This window comes from Macadamia integrifolia, chromosome 12 (assembly GCF_013358625.1).
Source record: "Macadamia integrifolia cultivar HAES 741 chromosome 12, SCU_Mint_v3, whole genome shotgun sequence".
Taxonomy (NCBI): domain Eukaryota; kingdom Viridiplantae; phylum Streptophyta; class Magnoliopsida; order Proteales; family Proteaceae; genus Macadamia; species Macadamia integrifolia.
The window spans coordinates 28,157,550-28,173,832 of NC_056568.1; the positions used below are offsets into that span (position 1 = coordinate 28,157,550).

General features: G+C 36.5%; 1 protein-coding gene across 2 annotated transcripts; it reads left to right on the forward strand.

The window, feature by feature from the left end:
• Positions 1 to 3,026: 3,026 nt before the first annotated feature.
• Positions 3,027 to 14,553, forward strand: LOC122057524 (MICOS complex subunit Mic10-like). Of its 2 annotated transcripts, none has more exons than XM_042619649.1 (3): positions 3,027 to 3,257; positions 12,290 to 12,432; positions 14,207 to 14,340. In XM_042619649.1, exons 1-3 carry the CDS (start codon positions 3,128 to 3,130, stop codon positions 14,234 to 14,236), a joined length of 303 nt encoding a protein of 100 aa, XP_042475583.1. In that variant the 5' UTR covers positions 3,027 to 3,127; the 3' UTR covers positions 14,237 to 14,340. The 2 variants fall into 2 exon arrangements, with proteins under 2 accessions (XP_042475583.1, XP_042475584.1); XM_042619650.1 differs by lacking the exon at positions 14,207 to 14,340 and adding an exon at positions 14,352 to 14,553 and having other exon boundaries at positions 3,028 to 3,257.
• The last annotated feature ends 1,730 nt before the right edge of the window (positions 14,554 to 16,283 follow it).

Here is a 16,283-nt window from a genome sequence, read left to right on the forward strand (position 1 = left end):
TCCAGCAAGAAGACTACTTCGGCCCAAAGAAAAAGAAGAAACTGAAGGGGGAGGATTTCGGGGGTTTAGAGCCCGTTTGGTATCGTTTCTGTTCCAGAAATGTTGTTTCGTGTCAAAAACGAAAATTTCAATTTCTGTGTCAAAATGCAGTTTTTAAACGAAAAAATGGTGTTTCAAAATTTCAGATTTTTATCGGAAACGATATTTTTTTTTTTTTTTTTTTTTTTTTTTTTTTTTTTTTGTAAAATGGAACGAAACTGGAAAGACAGAACTCCAAAATGGAGTTCCATCCAATCTCGTTTTTTCAGTTTTTTTTTTCACTTTTTGTTCCAAAAAAACATAAACAGACCATAAGTGCACCAACACAGAATATTCCGTTTTTTCGTTCCAATATAACAAAAAAACTCCAAAAACGTTTTTTTAGAATGATACCAAATGGAGCCTTAGTTTTTGGGTAGGGTTATGAAAACTGATACGGCTGCTACTCCTTATTGTCTTTATCCATCATCGAACAGTTTATGAAAAATTAATAAACTATTATGGTAAATGTGTTTTTTTATGGGTCCAAATGTTGTCAGTTGCCACTTTCTAAGTGAATAGTGATTTGCTTTCTGTTAGTATTTGTTAGTGAAATGCATGTTTTATCAATTCATTCATTCTTGAGAAATTATTAACTATTGTATTCTCCGGTGAATAAAATCTCATGGTTATAATTCATTTTCAGAAGGAAAAAAAAAAAAGTTATAATAGATCATGTTTAGATGACCACTTAAATAGGGTTTACCATTTGAAATTCAATAATTTGGTAACTGTCAAAATGGCTCAATTATTGAGTTTGAGATTTCATTGTGGATTAAAGTGTGCTTTGTTTGTACCTTTCTAGTGGCATCTAAAATGGCATTTGGGTTGATAGACTATGGGCGAGTCGGGAGCTCATTTCTTTACAACTTCAAACGGGATAAAATCCTTACCAAAAAATAAAAAGCGGGATAAAATGATAAATGCATGCAGTCTAATAGGTTTTCTCATGCCCAGAGGTGAGGAGGCATTTTATATAAAAATTCACAAAGTATTGTAAAAAATTAAAAAAGAGACCACTCCACTAGTGATGATTTATTCACCCAACTTTAAGTTATTCAGCAGTTGGAAGTTTCCTTATTGATCGAGTTGCCAATCTTAATGGCACACACACATGCAAAAGATTTTATTATTGGGCTCGATAAAGAAATCCATATATAAGATAAATCTCCAACTATGGTCTAAGGTATATTGTGGGTATATTGAAGGACCATGTCAAAGATTGCATTCTTATAACGGGTTAGGGACTTAAGGCTATAAAAATGACTGATTTCTATTCTAACAAGTAGCAATAATACAATACGGACGTCCCATCACTGTTGTGATTAAGGTTGCGTAGGATAGAAGTTCCAATTTATTTTTCGAGCTTGGCTTATTGACATTTGTCTCTATGGCTTCAAGTATGTTTCATAAGTTTATTGCTTTTGTTTATGTCTCTTAATCCATACCCATTATATGACCCTAGGTTTTAGACCTTACAGTGTACGAAGGTAATAGATGGTATTTGATTTTTTTTGTTTAGTGAATGCTTAGATTTTCTTAGATGTATAGGGTATGCGGCTAAGGGCTACAAAACATAGGCAAATTGGGTGACAATGGTGTGGAGAGAAGAATAATCAAGGATTTATTGCAAGGAGATCTCATGGTGAAGAAAACATGAGCATGGTTTCAAGTATCGGTCTGTGATCGGCCGTATCTAATCGTATCGGCTGAGACTAATATCTGATCCAATACTGATCTAGATTGGTTATTCGGATCATTTCAGAGGTAAAATGGTAAAAAAAAAATACTTTTTATAAAAGCAGGAGTAAATATAGACCGATACCCACCGATTTGATCCGATCTAATCCGGATTGTTATCGAATCAGTATCGACGATACCTATGCCATCCCCTAAATCCTTGAACATGAGAGATTGGATGATGGAAATGTTAGCTTGAATAGAGCTATTGACATCGAGATGAACAAAATTCTTCCATTAATCAAAACACCAATTGATTCTTGAGTACGCAAAGCAACACTGAAGGACGATGCCAGAAAAGGGCCAAGATGAGGGGAGGAAGATGGAGACAAGTAAGTATATAAAAAAAAAAACGTGTAAAGTAATTACTTGTGTCAATCGGTCAGGTTAGGCCGATCTCGGCTAAGCCTAATTGAGCTTGAGCCCTTTAAGACCTTGCAACGTGACCAGTTCATTTAAATAATCAGTCCTCATATGCTAGGCATGGTCATATTTATATAAATGGCCAGTTAGGTACTAGTCATTGATCGGGCTTTAAACATGTTAAACTGAATAAACGGGTTTGACACATGTCAAATTGAGTCAGGCTAGTAATCGATTGGTCTTGATGAAGCATTTGTCAATTTGCATTCTTGCATTGAGAACAACTAGATATAAACAGTGTGAAAAATCGCCTGTAGCTAATGCACTGGTACATTGAGCATTGGGTGGTTGGGAACCCCTTGAGGCATGTGCTTAGATGCTCCCAGCCAGCTGATGCTTAACTCACCTCATTGCTCGCTGTAGAGGATGTCGACTTATATAAACAAGATAGATTGATACATTTTATTAATGGGCCCGAATTGGTTCAAGCTTTAAACGATCGGGTTCGATTGAGCCGAAGCTGAAATTGACACCCCTAAAAGCAAGGGTAATAGGGTACTATTTTGAGTAGTTTTCTAATATCATTATTTATTTTAGGTAATTTAGTTAACCAAAGTTTGGGTGGGTAATTTGGTAAACCTTCTACCAAAAAGAAAAAAAAAAAAAAAATTGTAAACCAAAGCCCATTTGTAAGTTTTTAATTTTCCCAATTTTAATTTTGGTCAAAGGAGTCATACAAAAATATGGTCCCCTCATCAGACGGTCGAGATTGACAATCCCATGAAATAGTGGGGCCATTTATTATGCTCCATTTTACTCAATAAACGAAACATGTGGAAGAACAAACGAAAACCCTTGGCTTTCGTCCGGTCCACCCTTACGTTTGGTTCCAGCTTGCCTCAGACAACAAGAGAAGACAGAGAAGCGAAGCTGAAAAAGTTCTCCAATGGCGGAAAACAAGCAAATCCCTTCGCAGTTAGATTTAGATGCCAAATGGGATGCTTGCCTTGATATTACGGTTCGTCGGGTTGTTTATTCTTCGTTGTCTGGTGCTTTGGGCGGTTTACTTTTCTTCAGTGAGTTCATAGCTTCTTCTGTTTTCCTCTTAATTTGAAGCCATTTCTTTTGTTTACAATCAATAAATCACTTGTTCTGCATATTTTGCATTTTTCAATCAATTACGTTGTAACTGCTTCTGTTTATGGATTCATGATTGTTCTGAAATCTGAAGTTTTCGATTGTGTTTTACCTTCTTAGTTCTTTTTCTTCTTAAGGAAATGATTCAGTGCCGCAAAAACAAGAAATTAAATGGGAATAGGAAATATTAGACTAAAGATTATAATCCCATCTCAAGGATGTGAATCTGCCAAAGTTCGGTTGCCAGATCAAATGGGGTTGTTATTATTGTATTCTCTTTCAATACGGGGAAGGTCGCTTGGGATCAGGGTAACCATGGCTGATTGCATCCTGGCAGTGGGAACAAGTATCAAAAGAGGGTAAAATAAAATTCGGGGACTGCGCAATTAGTGAAGATTTCCTCCCTTTAGTTTGGCATGTAAAGTTCTTAATAATTTGGCATTATGTGGATTGGGAACTCCTTTGATAAACAACTTCTCAGCTGAGGCTGTCGGCATCCTTACATTGGGAACTCCTCTTCATGCATCCCAAATGTGATCAACATGTCTATACAGCTTTATACAATTGTTTACAACTTATCTCATATCGATCCTATCTTAGTTAAAATCTTGGCCTTGTTATCAAAAGTTGCAATTTATGCAGCCGAACAAGCCCTAGATTTCTGTTTAGAAATTAGGGCTATGAATGGAACAACCCAAGCTCAGTTCTGAGATTATCTGTTGAATCAAGGACCAAAAAGCTTGCTGGTTTGATATTCCAGCAGCCTGTGATGGGGAAAGAAAGAGAAAACAAAGAAGAGAAGAAAAAGGAGAGATAGAAGAGTTGTTTTGGGACATTGAATAGTACGGTGAACAGTAAAATGAATACAAAAGAAGAGATAAAAAAAAAGGAGGGTATGGGAGAAGATCTCACAACTCAGACACATTCACAAAATAATATTCTATTCACTGTGTAATCTGATAGGGATGGTAACATCCTTAAATTACAAAACTCAGAATTAGGAACCTAGTAAAACTTGAACACTTCAAACAAATTCTAGTAGAATTTAATAATCACTAAGAAACCTAATGGCCTTAACAAAAATTGACTTTTGTCCAAGGTTTGAAATCTTGTTTCGTTTCGGTGGGTTCAGAAACACCAGTTTCGTTTTGTTTCGTTTTGGCGAAATTTCGGCCGAAATGGTGTATTTTTTTTTTGTTTGTTTTGGTTGACTGTTTCGGTGGTCAAACGGGCATATTTTGACTTGAAACTTGGTGGGTAACTTATTTTAAGGTTAATAAACATGCTTAGAACTTAAAAATGCAAAAAATTAGGACATGACATTGTTTTAGAGTTGCACCATTGTTTGGCAGCAACTGCCGAACTGTTCTGAAAATTTTACTTGGTTTTGGAGAATGAATTTTACCTTTCTTAAGCTTTGAATGTGTAGATCTTGTAAGAATCCAATGGAAGTTAAAATGTGTGCTGATGTGGCTAATTTGTTGGAGACTTGAAGTGTTTTTCCTTCAAAATATGCAAATGGAACTGAAACCACCGAGATAGGCAAGACAGAGTCGAAATTTCGATTGAAATACCGAAATTTCGACCGAGATATGGTATATATAACACATAGAATGTACTGAGATGATCGAGATACCGAAACGAGATGAAATTTTGGCTGAAATACCGAAATTTTGTACAAATGTTATTTCAGGCCTTAGTTCGTTTCGAAAAAAAAAAAAAAAAATTCCGAGATTTCGGCGAGATTTTGAACTATGAAAAGGACTCATAATTACTCCCTTATACTGATTTAATTAAGTGGGCTCAAAATAAAACTCCATATAAATAATAAGCATCTTTATCTAACTTAAACACTTAAGACACTAATCTCTTGTGTGGCCTTATAATTGGGTCCCTTGCAGGTAAAAACACTTAAAATAGAAGCCGACAACCAAGTAGTAGCAAAATAAATTGGTTCTGCATTAGAAATTCTGAAAAGTTTTCCCAAAAACTTGATAAAAACCTTAGAAAATACTTATTTTAGAGGTGAAAACCCCTACAATCTTACATACATAATTGTCAAGGCGACTCAAGGCGGTGGAGTGGTGCCTAATTGCTTAGGTGATAAGGCCCCCACCTAGGTGACCAAGGCACCCAATTGTTATTTTTATTTTCTTTATTTTCCAACATTATTTAGTATGCTACATATACTTTATATGATAAAAAAGCAACATTAAGCCATGTCAAGTCATCGAAAATCAATATTAAGCCACATCCAGTCATAACAAATCAACATTAAGTCATATCAAGTCATAAAAAAATCAACGTTTAAAGAAATGATCATGTTTTCTAGTAAGTTTGATTAGTCAAATGATTTAATTTTTTCATGAGTCATGTAGACTTTTTGTATTAAGTAGAACACAAAACCAACTTTCTAACAAATCCAAGATTGCTTAAATCCAAGTTGTATTGACAAAGTTATGTTCCGGTCAAACTTATTTTAAATTGCAAGAATGCTATTAAAAATCTCCTGAATAAAAATAAAATTATGGATACCAGAACAAAATATTATTTTACCGCACTTTTGGTTTTTAACAATGTTTTACCATCATAAAATTTATGGAATTTTCAGATTTGGGAAAAACCCCAACCTTTGAAAGTTAAAAATCGCCCTTACAACAAAAATACAGTTTTTGTTCTTGAACTGGGGAATTGACTTTTTATCCTTTTGGAATTTGATTTTTAAACTATTTATATTGGATTCAAATAAGGGTGTTTGTTTATTTATGATTAATATCTTAAGTAAAATGAAATAACAATAAACGATATTTGGCATAAATAAGTGCCAAACTTGGTTTGATACCATTTTGCGGCGCCTTGCACTAAGGCAACAGTCGCCTAGACCCCAAGAAGACCTCTTGGACACCTCGCCTAAGCCATGCCTTGACAACTATGCTTACATATTTACTTAGTCTCACTAAATGGATCACTTGTTACATATGTCATTGGTTGTAGAATTAAGATGTGATAAAGAGAAAATATAACAGTGAACTGGTATTCCATCCATGAAGGTCCATTCTTTGCTTCATTCATGATTCAAACTTCCTCGAGTTCTGGCAAGGCTGGTCCTTGATCTGATCACAATTTATTATGTCAAAAGTTGTGGCAATGGCAAAGTTTAAAGTATCGGGATCTGGTATCATATTGGAAGGGTGATTTTAGGAAATGTATCGTATTGTGTTGGTGAGATGCAAACTGCATTAAATACGTATAGAAATGGTCGAGAAACTTACTGAGATGCTTAGGATATATGCAAAATTCATTGAAATGCTTAGGATATATGCAAAATTCAGTTTTGAAGCATAAAAACAATATAAATAAGTAATATGTAAAATATATCACGTATAAAAAGAGTACAAAGTACGAAGAAACGAGTGCATTTAATTAATTATATATAAAGGATGAGGTTTCTTACATGCATAGTACCAAAAAAATTTTAGGTATCATGTCGGTACCTTAAAGATACGGTACATATTGGAAGATATGGAAGGATACTTAAAACCTTGGGCAATGGGAGTAAACTTCTAATTCTCTCTCTAGATCTAATCTGAAAACTTTTGTACCTACCATGGGCGCGGTAAAATGCATGTGGATAGGGCTACTGGCATCATGAGGTAGTGTGTTTACTATTTAATATTACCTAGCTCACTCAAACAACAGTTTCGCATTCACTTAGTGAACCGCTACGCTCTTGTAATGAGCAGGTAGACTAGTTGCTTCGCTTAGGTTAACCTTCAACCGAAGGTTCCTTGATCTTGGAGCACATTACTATGATCATGGAACCGCTACGCTCCTGTGATGAGCGGGTAGACTAGTTGGTTCGCTTAGGTCAACCTTTCTTCATAGAGTCACAAGGATTTAAGTTTTCAAAGGAGACCGTAACATTTTATATCTAAACATTGTGCATGCTCTCAATTGCAAAATTTTATATCATCTGTTTTTATGCTACACTGAAAAAGAAAAAAAAAACAACTTGTAACTTAGAAAGCCTAAACTGCTAATGAGTCTAGATGCAATATATTTAGTACTCAACTTAGACCCCAAGTAATACACATTGGAATGACGAAAATACCTTGATAGACCTGAAATTACCAATTCACCCTTGGCAAACTAAAATTACTAGAATAGCTCCATCAAACTAAAATTACTGGACCACTCTATAACTAGCGTAATCCTGCTCAAGTCTGAAAAAAAAAGTTCCCTAATGTGAGGGAAAAATGTGATCTTTTAAGAACCTAGGGTTTGATTAATGTACGATTTAAGTTTAGACACAATACAAGATCAAAAGAAAAGCAGCTTAAGCCTTACAGGACTAAAAGAAATATTGACAATTAGGAAGACAAGCAACAACAACAACTCAGCCTTTTCTCAAGTAAATGGGGTCGGCTACATGGATCCGTGGTAGGGGAAGACAAAAGAGAAAAAGAAAGAAGAGGGGAAAAGAGAAAGAAAAGAAATAATGCAAAGCAACATCTCTAGGACATCCCACCCACAAACAATCAGCTACTTGGATCTTAGCCCTCCAAACAACTTTGTTTGATGGCATACTAGGATCAAGACCTCGCCTTTGCATGCCTTTCCTTTTCAACTCATCACTGGTCATTTTAGGCCTGCCCATCCATCCATTTGGATCTGATCACTCCCCCAGACTGGAGCATCCCAAGGCCTCCGCTGTACATGTCCAAACCACCTTAAACAACATTATCGGAGCTTGTCCTGCATTGGGGCAGCTCCCAAATCAGCTGATGCAGATTCTTCATCAAACTAGGCTTGTTTTATTAGGAATAAGCCTAGGGTTGGGTTCCATACATGTTGTGCCTTTGATCTCATGTGTTTTGAGTGTAATAGGCCACTTTTATGAGCCTAAAAGAGGGACTTTAAGGTTGCATACGGGATTACTAGTTTGTTTTCTTTTAGTTGAGTTCACTTTAAGTTGTTAGTCTTTGTTTTCTTAAGAGTCAAGTAATTAGTTGAGTCAAGTCAAGTCATTAGTAGTTAGTTTCCTTTTTCAGCTAGTTTATAATTTCAGTTAGTTTCTAATTTCAATTTTTAGTAAGTATTGTATTGTGAGACTAAATTAAGGTTTCCTTTTAAGGAACCTTCTATTTTGTAATTCCCTCCCCCATCATTATAAATAAAGAAGAGGAGGCTCCTACAGCTAGAATGATTTTGAAAAACAAATTAATGGCTACTGCTATTGTCTTCTTCATGGAGAGTTGTCTTGTGTTTGATCAAGGCTGATGGAATTGGTGTTTGATCCAATTGACTCTCTGTGGTGTGAAGCCCGAGAGGTTTTTCTTCTCCAAGTGTTCCTCTTCTCTTCCAAAATCTTGTTTTCAAAGGTTTATTACTGTCCAAGCAAATCAGTTACTCAAACTCTACTTCTGCCCAAAATTTTCCCTAGATTTTACAATCGGTTCTCTGTCAACTGAGGCACTTCTGGCCATTGGTTTGAGCCCTAATTCTGGTTGATCATCCCTTCTCACCTGGGTAAGACTCGACCCTGTTCTGGTCTGGTTCTGACCAGCCACTTTGTAGATATTCAAAATTTCCAGATTCTTGTCATGTAGTGGATTTTTGGGACTGGTACAGAAGATCGATAGGCTGCCCTGCTGTGTTTTGGTTCTTTGTGCTTCTGTACTGTTGGGTATATTATTTAGGTTGTAAGAGACCTGTAGCCAACTCCCTTATAGGCTGCTGGTCTTGTTTTCTGTTTGGCCTGAATTACCCTATTGTTGGAATCGATAGACTTTTGGTCTTCCTATTTTCTGATCTGATTTTCTGCTATATGGTTGGACTGGTTCTAGTTGTTCTTTGATTAAAAAAATCTTGCCGTTGTGATTAGGTTGGCCGTTGCCAATCCTAGTTCTACATTAATTGGTATCAGAGCATGGCAGAGAACAACCCTATTGCTGAGATGAAGACTTCTATAGCTTCTATTATGGAGATATTACAGACTATAAGGACGGGACAACAAGCTCTTGGTGCAAGGTAGTGGTTGTGGAGACCCAAGTGCAACAACCTAATCATGACACTCATGTTCCAACTGAGAATGATGCTCCTATGAATTTAGTGGCCCAACTTGCTAATAGGAGACTTAATCCTAATCTTAGAGGACCACAGAGGATTCCTGTAGTACAACCAACTTTTGAAGAACATGTGAGGAGTTATTTTGACAACGTCCCACATATCATGGGCACTCAGGAGACTCACAGAAAGTCAAGCTTGACCTGAAGGAGTATGATGGTAGGCATGACCCCCAAGTGTTTTCTGACTGGGTAGCTGCATTGGATGACTATTTTGATTACTATAACTTATCTGAGGAACGGAAAATCAAATTAGCTCGTGCTAAGCTAATTAAGGTTGCTCGTGATTGGTGGAGGACCCATGAACAAGAACTTGAAGAACGTGGTAGAGAACCTACTACATGGGAAGAGATGAAACAAGAATTGGCTAACAACTACTTGCCACGAAATTTTAAAGCTAGCATACAAGACCAACTGAACTCTTTTCGTCAAGGAAATATGTTTGTTGCAGAGTACATGAACAAATTTGATACACTTTATTCTCTCACGGACATTAGGAAAAGTGAGAGGCAAATACTTTCTCGGTTTTGCTTGGGATTGCGAGCTAAAATTAATAGGGGAATTGGTGTTACTGATGTGTGTCATACTTTGGTAACTGAATGAAATACTTTTTAGTTGAGGAAATTGCTGCTGCTGCTGTTATTGTTGATTGTAATTGTTACTTGAGTTACTTTTATTTGATGGCATTGCTCGTCTCCCTAATTGCCAATCTATCTTTTGCTCCTGTAAGGCTTAAGCTGCTATTCTTTTGCTATTGTGTTGTGTCTAAACATAAATCATACATTAATCAATCCTGATTTAAATTCAATACATCCGTAATGCCACCTGAAGTCTTATACAGAAGGTTTCAACTTTCAATAAAATTTAATGGGGGTATTAGCCTCATGTAATCCAGGATCTTAGGGATTAGGGACTCAAAATTGAAACCAGAATTTACTTCCCAAGTAGCAGTTCATTCAGATACTGTGTGAGCTTCACGAATTAGGAACTTAGGCCCAACATAGAAAGTTTCAGCTAGTAGAAGTCAGAATTAGTAACTCAAAAGTTTATAAATCAGAATAGAAATCAGACCCAAAAATAGAAACAGATTTGAAAATTGTAACTGAAACCAGAAGAGAAAGTAACCACTGATCAGATAAAACTGAAGTTAGAACCTGCAGTAACGATGTCCAGAATTAGAAACTATGTAGATCTGAATACAGAAACTTAGGAATTACAAACAAAATTCTGTTCAGCAACTACGGGAAACAAATTAGTTAGTGAGTTGGGAAGTAGAACTTAGCAGCATGGAAAACAAAAAAAGGAATGGGGCTGCTGCTGAACTCTAGACAAGGCATTGTTCTGCCAACTAGTTGTGAAATTGATGGAAGGAAGGATGGCGACATGTTGACATCAATTGCAAGAATCTGATTTGAAAACTGAGAAAACAAACTCAACAGAAATAGCACCTAGAAGATCAATCAAAATAATAACTAATATGTACATGAATGAGATAATTGAAACTGACTTTTAGAAGAAGCAGAAAGAAGAAGATAAAAGATAGGTTAGTCCTCTCAGCTAACTACGGAGAAAAAATCCCACCAACTCCAGCCTTGGCATCCCCGCGGTAGAGCAATTTTGAATTCCACAAAACCATGCTCCGTCTCTCACAGAACTCACTAGCTCAAGGCTGAGTAATTTCTCAAATCAATGGTAGTGGGTATGATCCCCTACTCCTTATTTATAACGTCATGGAAACAAGCAAAATAGGAAACCCTTATGTATGGTTGGCAGAACGCACAACTTAAATTTCTCTTCAAAATAATAGTTATTCTAGAATATTACTGGATGGAAACTAAATAAATCCTGTTAAGCATAGTTGGCACGGCGACAAGGCGAGTGTGGAGGACAGAATTCAAGGCGACGCCAGTAAGGCGGCAAGGCATTGCCTAGCCGACTAAGTTGCCAGTCCAGGAAAAGCCGCTTGGATGCCTAGACGATGTCTTGACAACTATGCTGTATAGGACTTAAATCCTAATAATTGGGCTTTATAGAATTAGCCCGAATATTACAAAATAGAAACTAACTAAATCCTGTATAGGATTTAAATCTCTAATATTTGGGCTTATAGGATTGGCCCATTACAATTGTAAAAATCCAGAAATATAAAGCCTATGGGCCATGGCTTATACAACCCATTGGGCGCTCAATTAAGTTCATTAATCCATTCTTGATCTAGTCTGATGGCCTGGTATGCTGCTAGCTTTCTTGTTCTTTTGAACTACATCACAAAACCTTTTTAAAATCTGATGCTTTAAGTTCAGTCCATCCTTAATGCTAACTGAAGTCTTATATGACAGAAGTTTCAGTACAGATTTGACCTTTTTGTTCTCCAAATCAACTTAAAATTCTGACTTTTAATGTGGCAGCATCCTTGTATAGACAGGTTAAAGAATTCTGTGAATCATTTCAACGTGTTCACTTGAGAAGCATAAGTTTTATTTTTCCTTTTAATTGACAACTTCAATTTTGTTATGCTGCATCTTCTCTGTGCTTCCTTCACTTCAAAGGACAAAGGAGGGAAATTTACTACGCCTAGAGATTTATCTGACTGTTAGATGACAGATTAGATATTATTGATTTTCAGAACTGTAATTGTAACTCTGCTGTGATTTGTGAAACCTTATAGCTGGTTGTTGTTTCCTACATGGTCAATGCTAATCGGTAACTCAAGAGGAATCCACTGCCTAAAAAGTTGTTTTAATGCATCCTATTCATACTTTAGCCATTGGAATCTGTATCTTTTTCCTCTCTAGTTGTAAATATAATCATTATCATCTAGTGACTTTATATCATATCTCAACCAGGGAGTCCTATGACACGATGGGCATCTTTAGCGCTTGGTGCTGGTGTGGGTATTGGGTCAGCATACACTGAGTGTTCTTACAAATTTGGTGGGCCTCCTCCAAAGTTCACACCTCCAGAAGTTTCACAATCTCCTGCTTCTGAGGTATTCATGGATTTGCTGTTCCATGATCTTAACAAAATGGACATTTTCTTTCACTTTCTGACATAGCTACATGTCATTGATTTCTTCTCTTTTATCCTGAAAATTTTAGTCTCCATTGAAAACTTAATTCCTTGTGAATCTATGAATACTACAAATTAATTATGAGTCGTAGGTTGTATCTTTAACATCTTGCAGTTGAGAGCATGCATAGATATAAGAGCATGCATAGATATAAAATTTCCATTGCTCAACTTTTTAGTTATGGTTGTTGATTTGGTTTGTAGCTATATTTATGTATAATTTGATCACTGTGCCATACTGGCCCATTTTGGCAGTTTATTGCCCCCCTTCTTTTTTGATAATAATATATATGTTATTTAAAAAAAAAAAAAAGGATATACCACCAACAAGAAGGGGCCAGAAACCTCTAAACACCGAATTAAGAACATGATGAAGACCAATAAAACTAAAGGCCAAAACAAACATTAAAGAGGAACATCAGTTCCTCAACTATTCTAGCCTTCTAGGTCTCCTTACACGTTAATAGCTTATCTTGACTACGACGGAGGGAAAAAAGAAATGGAGGGCACTAATGTGGTGTTAACTTGAACCAGGTAAATCCAGTGGGCGATTAGGTTGTGACAGGATTGCAGGAAAAAGGACAAAACAAGTTTGGGAGAAAGCCAAATAAGTTGATTAAAACAATTCTGATCAACCTGAAGTTCTAGTTGAATGAACACTACAAGCAGTAGATTTGAGTCTATAAAGTATGATCTGAATTTGAGAGAAATTTGGGGTAATAGAGAGAATCCTTTTGAGGCTAGGATTCTTAAAACCCAGAAAACCACATGCCTCTTAAATTGGAACTGTAACTGATGCAGTTTTGGGAAAGAAAAGATATGATCAGGAATCACCATCTGATCTGCAGAGCTGGAATCAACACTAGTACTCCAACCTTGGGATCACAACCATGGGTTTCTGGAATTACCATATGTGGGAGGATTTTGGATCACCACAGAACCAAAGGAAAAAGCCAATCTTTCATTACTTAAATTTGTGTGCAGGGCTGTAGCCCCTTGACAAACTTTATATAGAAACTCAAACCAGAATTCAAACCAAGCCTAACTCCTCCAGCCAATAGCTTACGTAGGATACTACAAAATAATTAAGAAAACGACTTGAACCAAGGCTGGTCCCATAGGGTCCTAATCTAGCACAACTAAAACACTTTAATAACAAATAAAAATTAAGGAATAGGACTCTTACTAAACCCCACAACTTAATTAATTAACAAATCCCCTATTCGTTCCTCCTACCATAATTTAAACCCATCAAGGTGGCCTATTACAATGAAGGGAAGATCTTGTTGTAACCAAGGTTGGTGAAAAAGAAGTTGTAACCTTACTTTTTTGCTTATTACTATAAGACACTTTTTTTTTCCCTTTCAATGAGGGTAACCTTTCAATGAGGGTAAAACCTATCTTTTCAAATTATTTTGAAGTCCTTTTTTATGCTTGACATAAATAACTTTTGGGGATAAAACAAGAGGCAATTAAAAGGATATTACAAATTTTCACTTCACCACCTTGGTGACACCAAGGTGCATTCACAATAAAAACCCATTGAATGGTTCTGATATTTCCTATTAGGAAAATGCTTGGAATGTATCATACACTGATGTTGTCAACCTACTGTCTGGGTGTAGAGCGTGCATGAATAATTAAGGATTCTGAAATTTTTGTCCTCCTTTTTGCCTTTTCTTTTTATGGTGTAGTTGGAAGTGGCAAGAGATCAGTTTGTATGACTTGCGTTACTGATTGAACAGTTGGGGCCTGCTGCTGTGTACTTTTGTTACTGATGAACAGTTCCCTGTTTTTGACCACGTACAAATGTTATTGATATTCTCTTGTTCTTTTCAGGGTAAGCAGGACTGAGATTGGAGATGCTCTAGGGTTTTTACCCAATTTTTGATCAATTTTTTGTAAGTTGGGAAGATATTGCTTCTTTTCTCCTGTGTTTGCTTTTACCAATACTGTCCAAGGGTACTTATGTGAAAGGACAAACATTTTACTGGTTATGCCTACAAATATCTTATAAACGCTGTAGCTTTTTGTTGTGGAATTGTGAATTATAATGGAGCTGAACAAAAAATAAAAATTTGTATTGTGATCATGGACCTTTATGTTCTGTCATCATGGATACAGTTTTTTTTTTGGGTAGAAGAAAGAAAGCAGATCCAATGTGATTTACCCTCACTTTGGGGTTGACAAGTTATTCTTTTATTTTGACCCTTAAACACAAAATTGACCTGCAATTCAAAGGCCAAGAAACTTTTGAAGCATTATGACAATATGGGGAGGAAATAGTTTGCATTGAACACCAGTGGTATGATGTGGACAGGTCCCCTATATTTAGGAGCTAACTCAGCTTCTACAATGGAGTCATTGGGGCATGGAGGAACTTGCTCGCATAGGGGTCCTCTGTGGAGTGGCAAGGTGTGAGGTGCAAGTCCGACAGCTAGGAATGCCTTGGATTGTGCACCCATGGGCTGTGGTGTGTGTTTGGATGCTTCCAGCCATCGGATATGAGCTGCACACTGCACCGCATCATAGAGGAGCCTGATCCAACTTTCTCCCTTAAAATAATTATTTTGTCTTTTATTTCCTTATATTGTAGACTTTTTTTTTTTTTGGTATGGCTTAAATTTTACATTAGGAGTATGCAAGGCTGTGTATGTATGTATGCATGCATGCATTCCTGGAATAGATTCTGAGTCTATTGAAGTGAGAAAATAAAGAACCTAGGTTTCAAAATCTATTCTAGACCCAGAATCCATTCTGAGAATGCATACCAAACACAATTATATGACAACTCATTGATGGATGATATTCATCCAAAGTCTTATGGAATGTTCAAATCATCCAAATGAGCATTTGTTAAACTTGAAATCAAAGAGATGATTAAAGTAATATCAGGTTTAGATACAAAAAGATACGCATGATGCCATCTTGCATTGCATTGGCATTGGCATTAGGATTTACATTGGCATCGAACCATCTCGCCTGAGTTGTCAAAGATCTCTGAAATGCCTCGACCATGTTCAACTCGTCATTGATATGGCTACCTTCTTCGTAATCGTCCTTTCTGCAAGTTGTAAGTTTTATTTTTCTTATTTAGTTTCTTTTGAGGAACAGAAGTTTCAAAACAGAATACTGAAACGAAAGTTACCCTTTCAAAAGTCATATTTATCTGAAGATCTCTGAACTATGTCCAGAAGAAGTGTTTCCTTCTTCGGTCCATTTGTATAAGACATTTCCAATCTTTGAACAAGGAAAGGCGATCGAAAGAACTCTATGGAGCATTTGAAGAAATTCTATAAATCCTAACCAATTGTTAATATCTGAAAACGAAACCATACTAAAATTAAAATAACAGAGAGGAGCGATCACGCAGGATAGTAAGAAGAAGTTCTGTAAAATTTAGAGGGGCTCAAAGAGGGGGAAGGAAGGGGAGAAATTTAAGAGGAGAAGAACGATCTACTCTAAATAAAATGAGTTAGAACTCTCAGTTCGAGACTCCTGTCGATCAGAAGCTTCAAAAATCTTGCTTTTGTCTTGCCCAGAGTGTGTACATTCTCTTCTTAAACATGTAAAACAGATCCTCGGAGGTGATGGCTGAGAAGGATTGGGCTAGGTTCAGGGCATAGGGAGGGAGGGTGGAGGGAGGGAGCAAGTAAGCATCTTCAGCGTAAGGCAGTACGGTCTTTTTGGGTGACACCAATGCCCGCGGCCAATGGGAGGGTACATGCTATTGGATAGTGTTCTTTTTTTCTTTTTTTTTTTTTTTTTTTT

Excerpts from the sequence above, each read along its gene's own strand:
- LOC122057524 (XM_042619649.1), top strand. The coding sequence starts at position 3,128 with ATGGCGGAAAACAAGCAAATCCCTTCGCAGTTAGATTTAGATGCCAAA. Across the intron at positions 3,258-12,289 it reads GGGCGGTTTACTTTTCTTCA|GGAGTCCTATGACACGATGG; the intron begins GTGAGTTCATAG and ends TATCTCAACCAG. Across the intron at positions 12,433-14,206 it reads CACAATCTCCTGCTTCTGAG|TTGGAAGTGGCAAGAGATCA; the intron begins GTATTCATGGAT and ends TTTATGGTGTAG.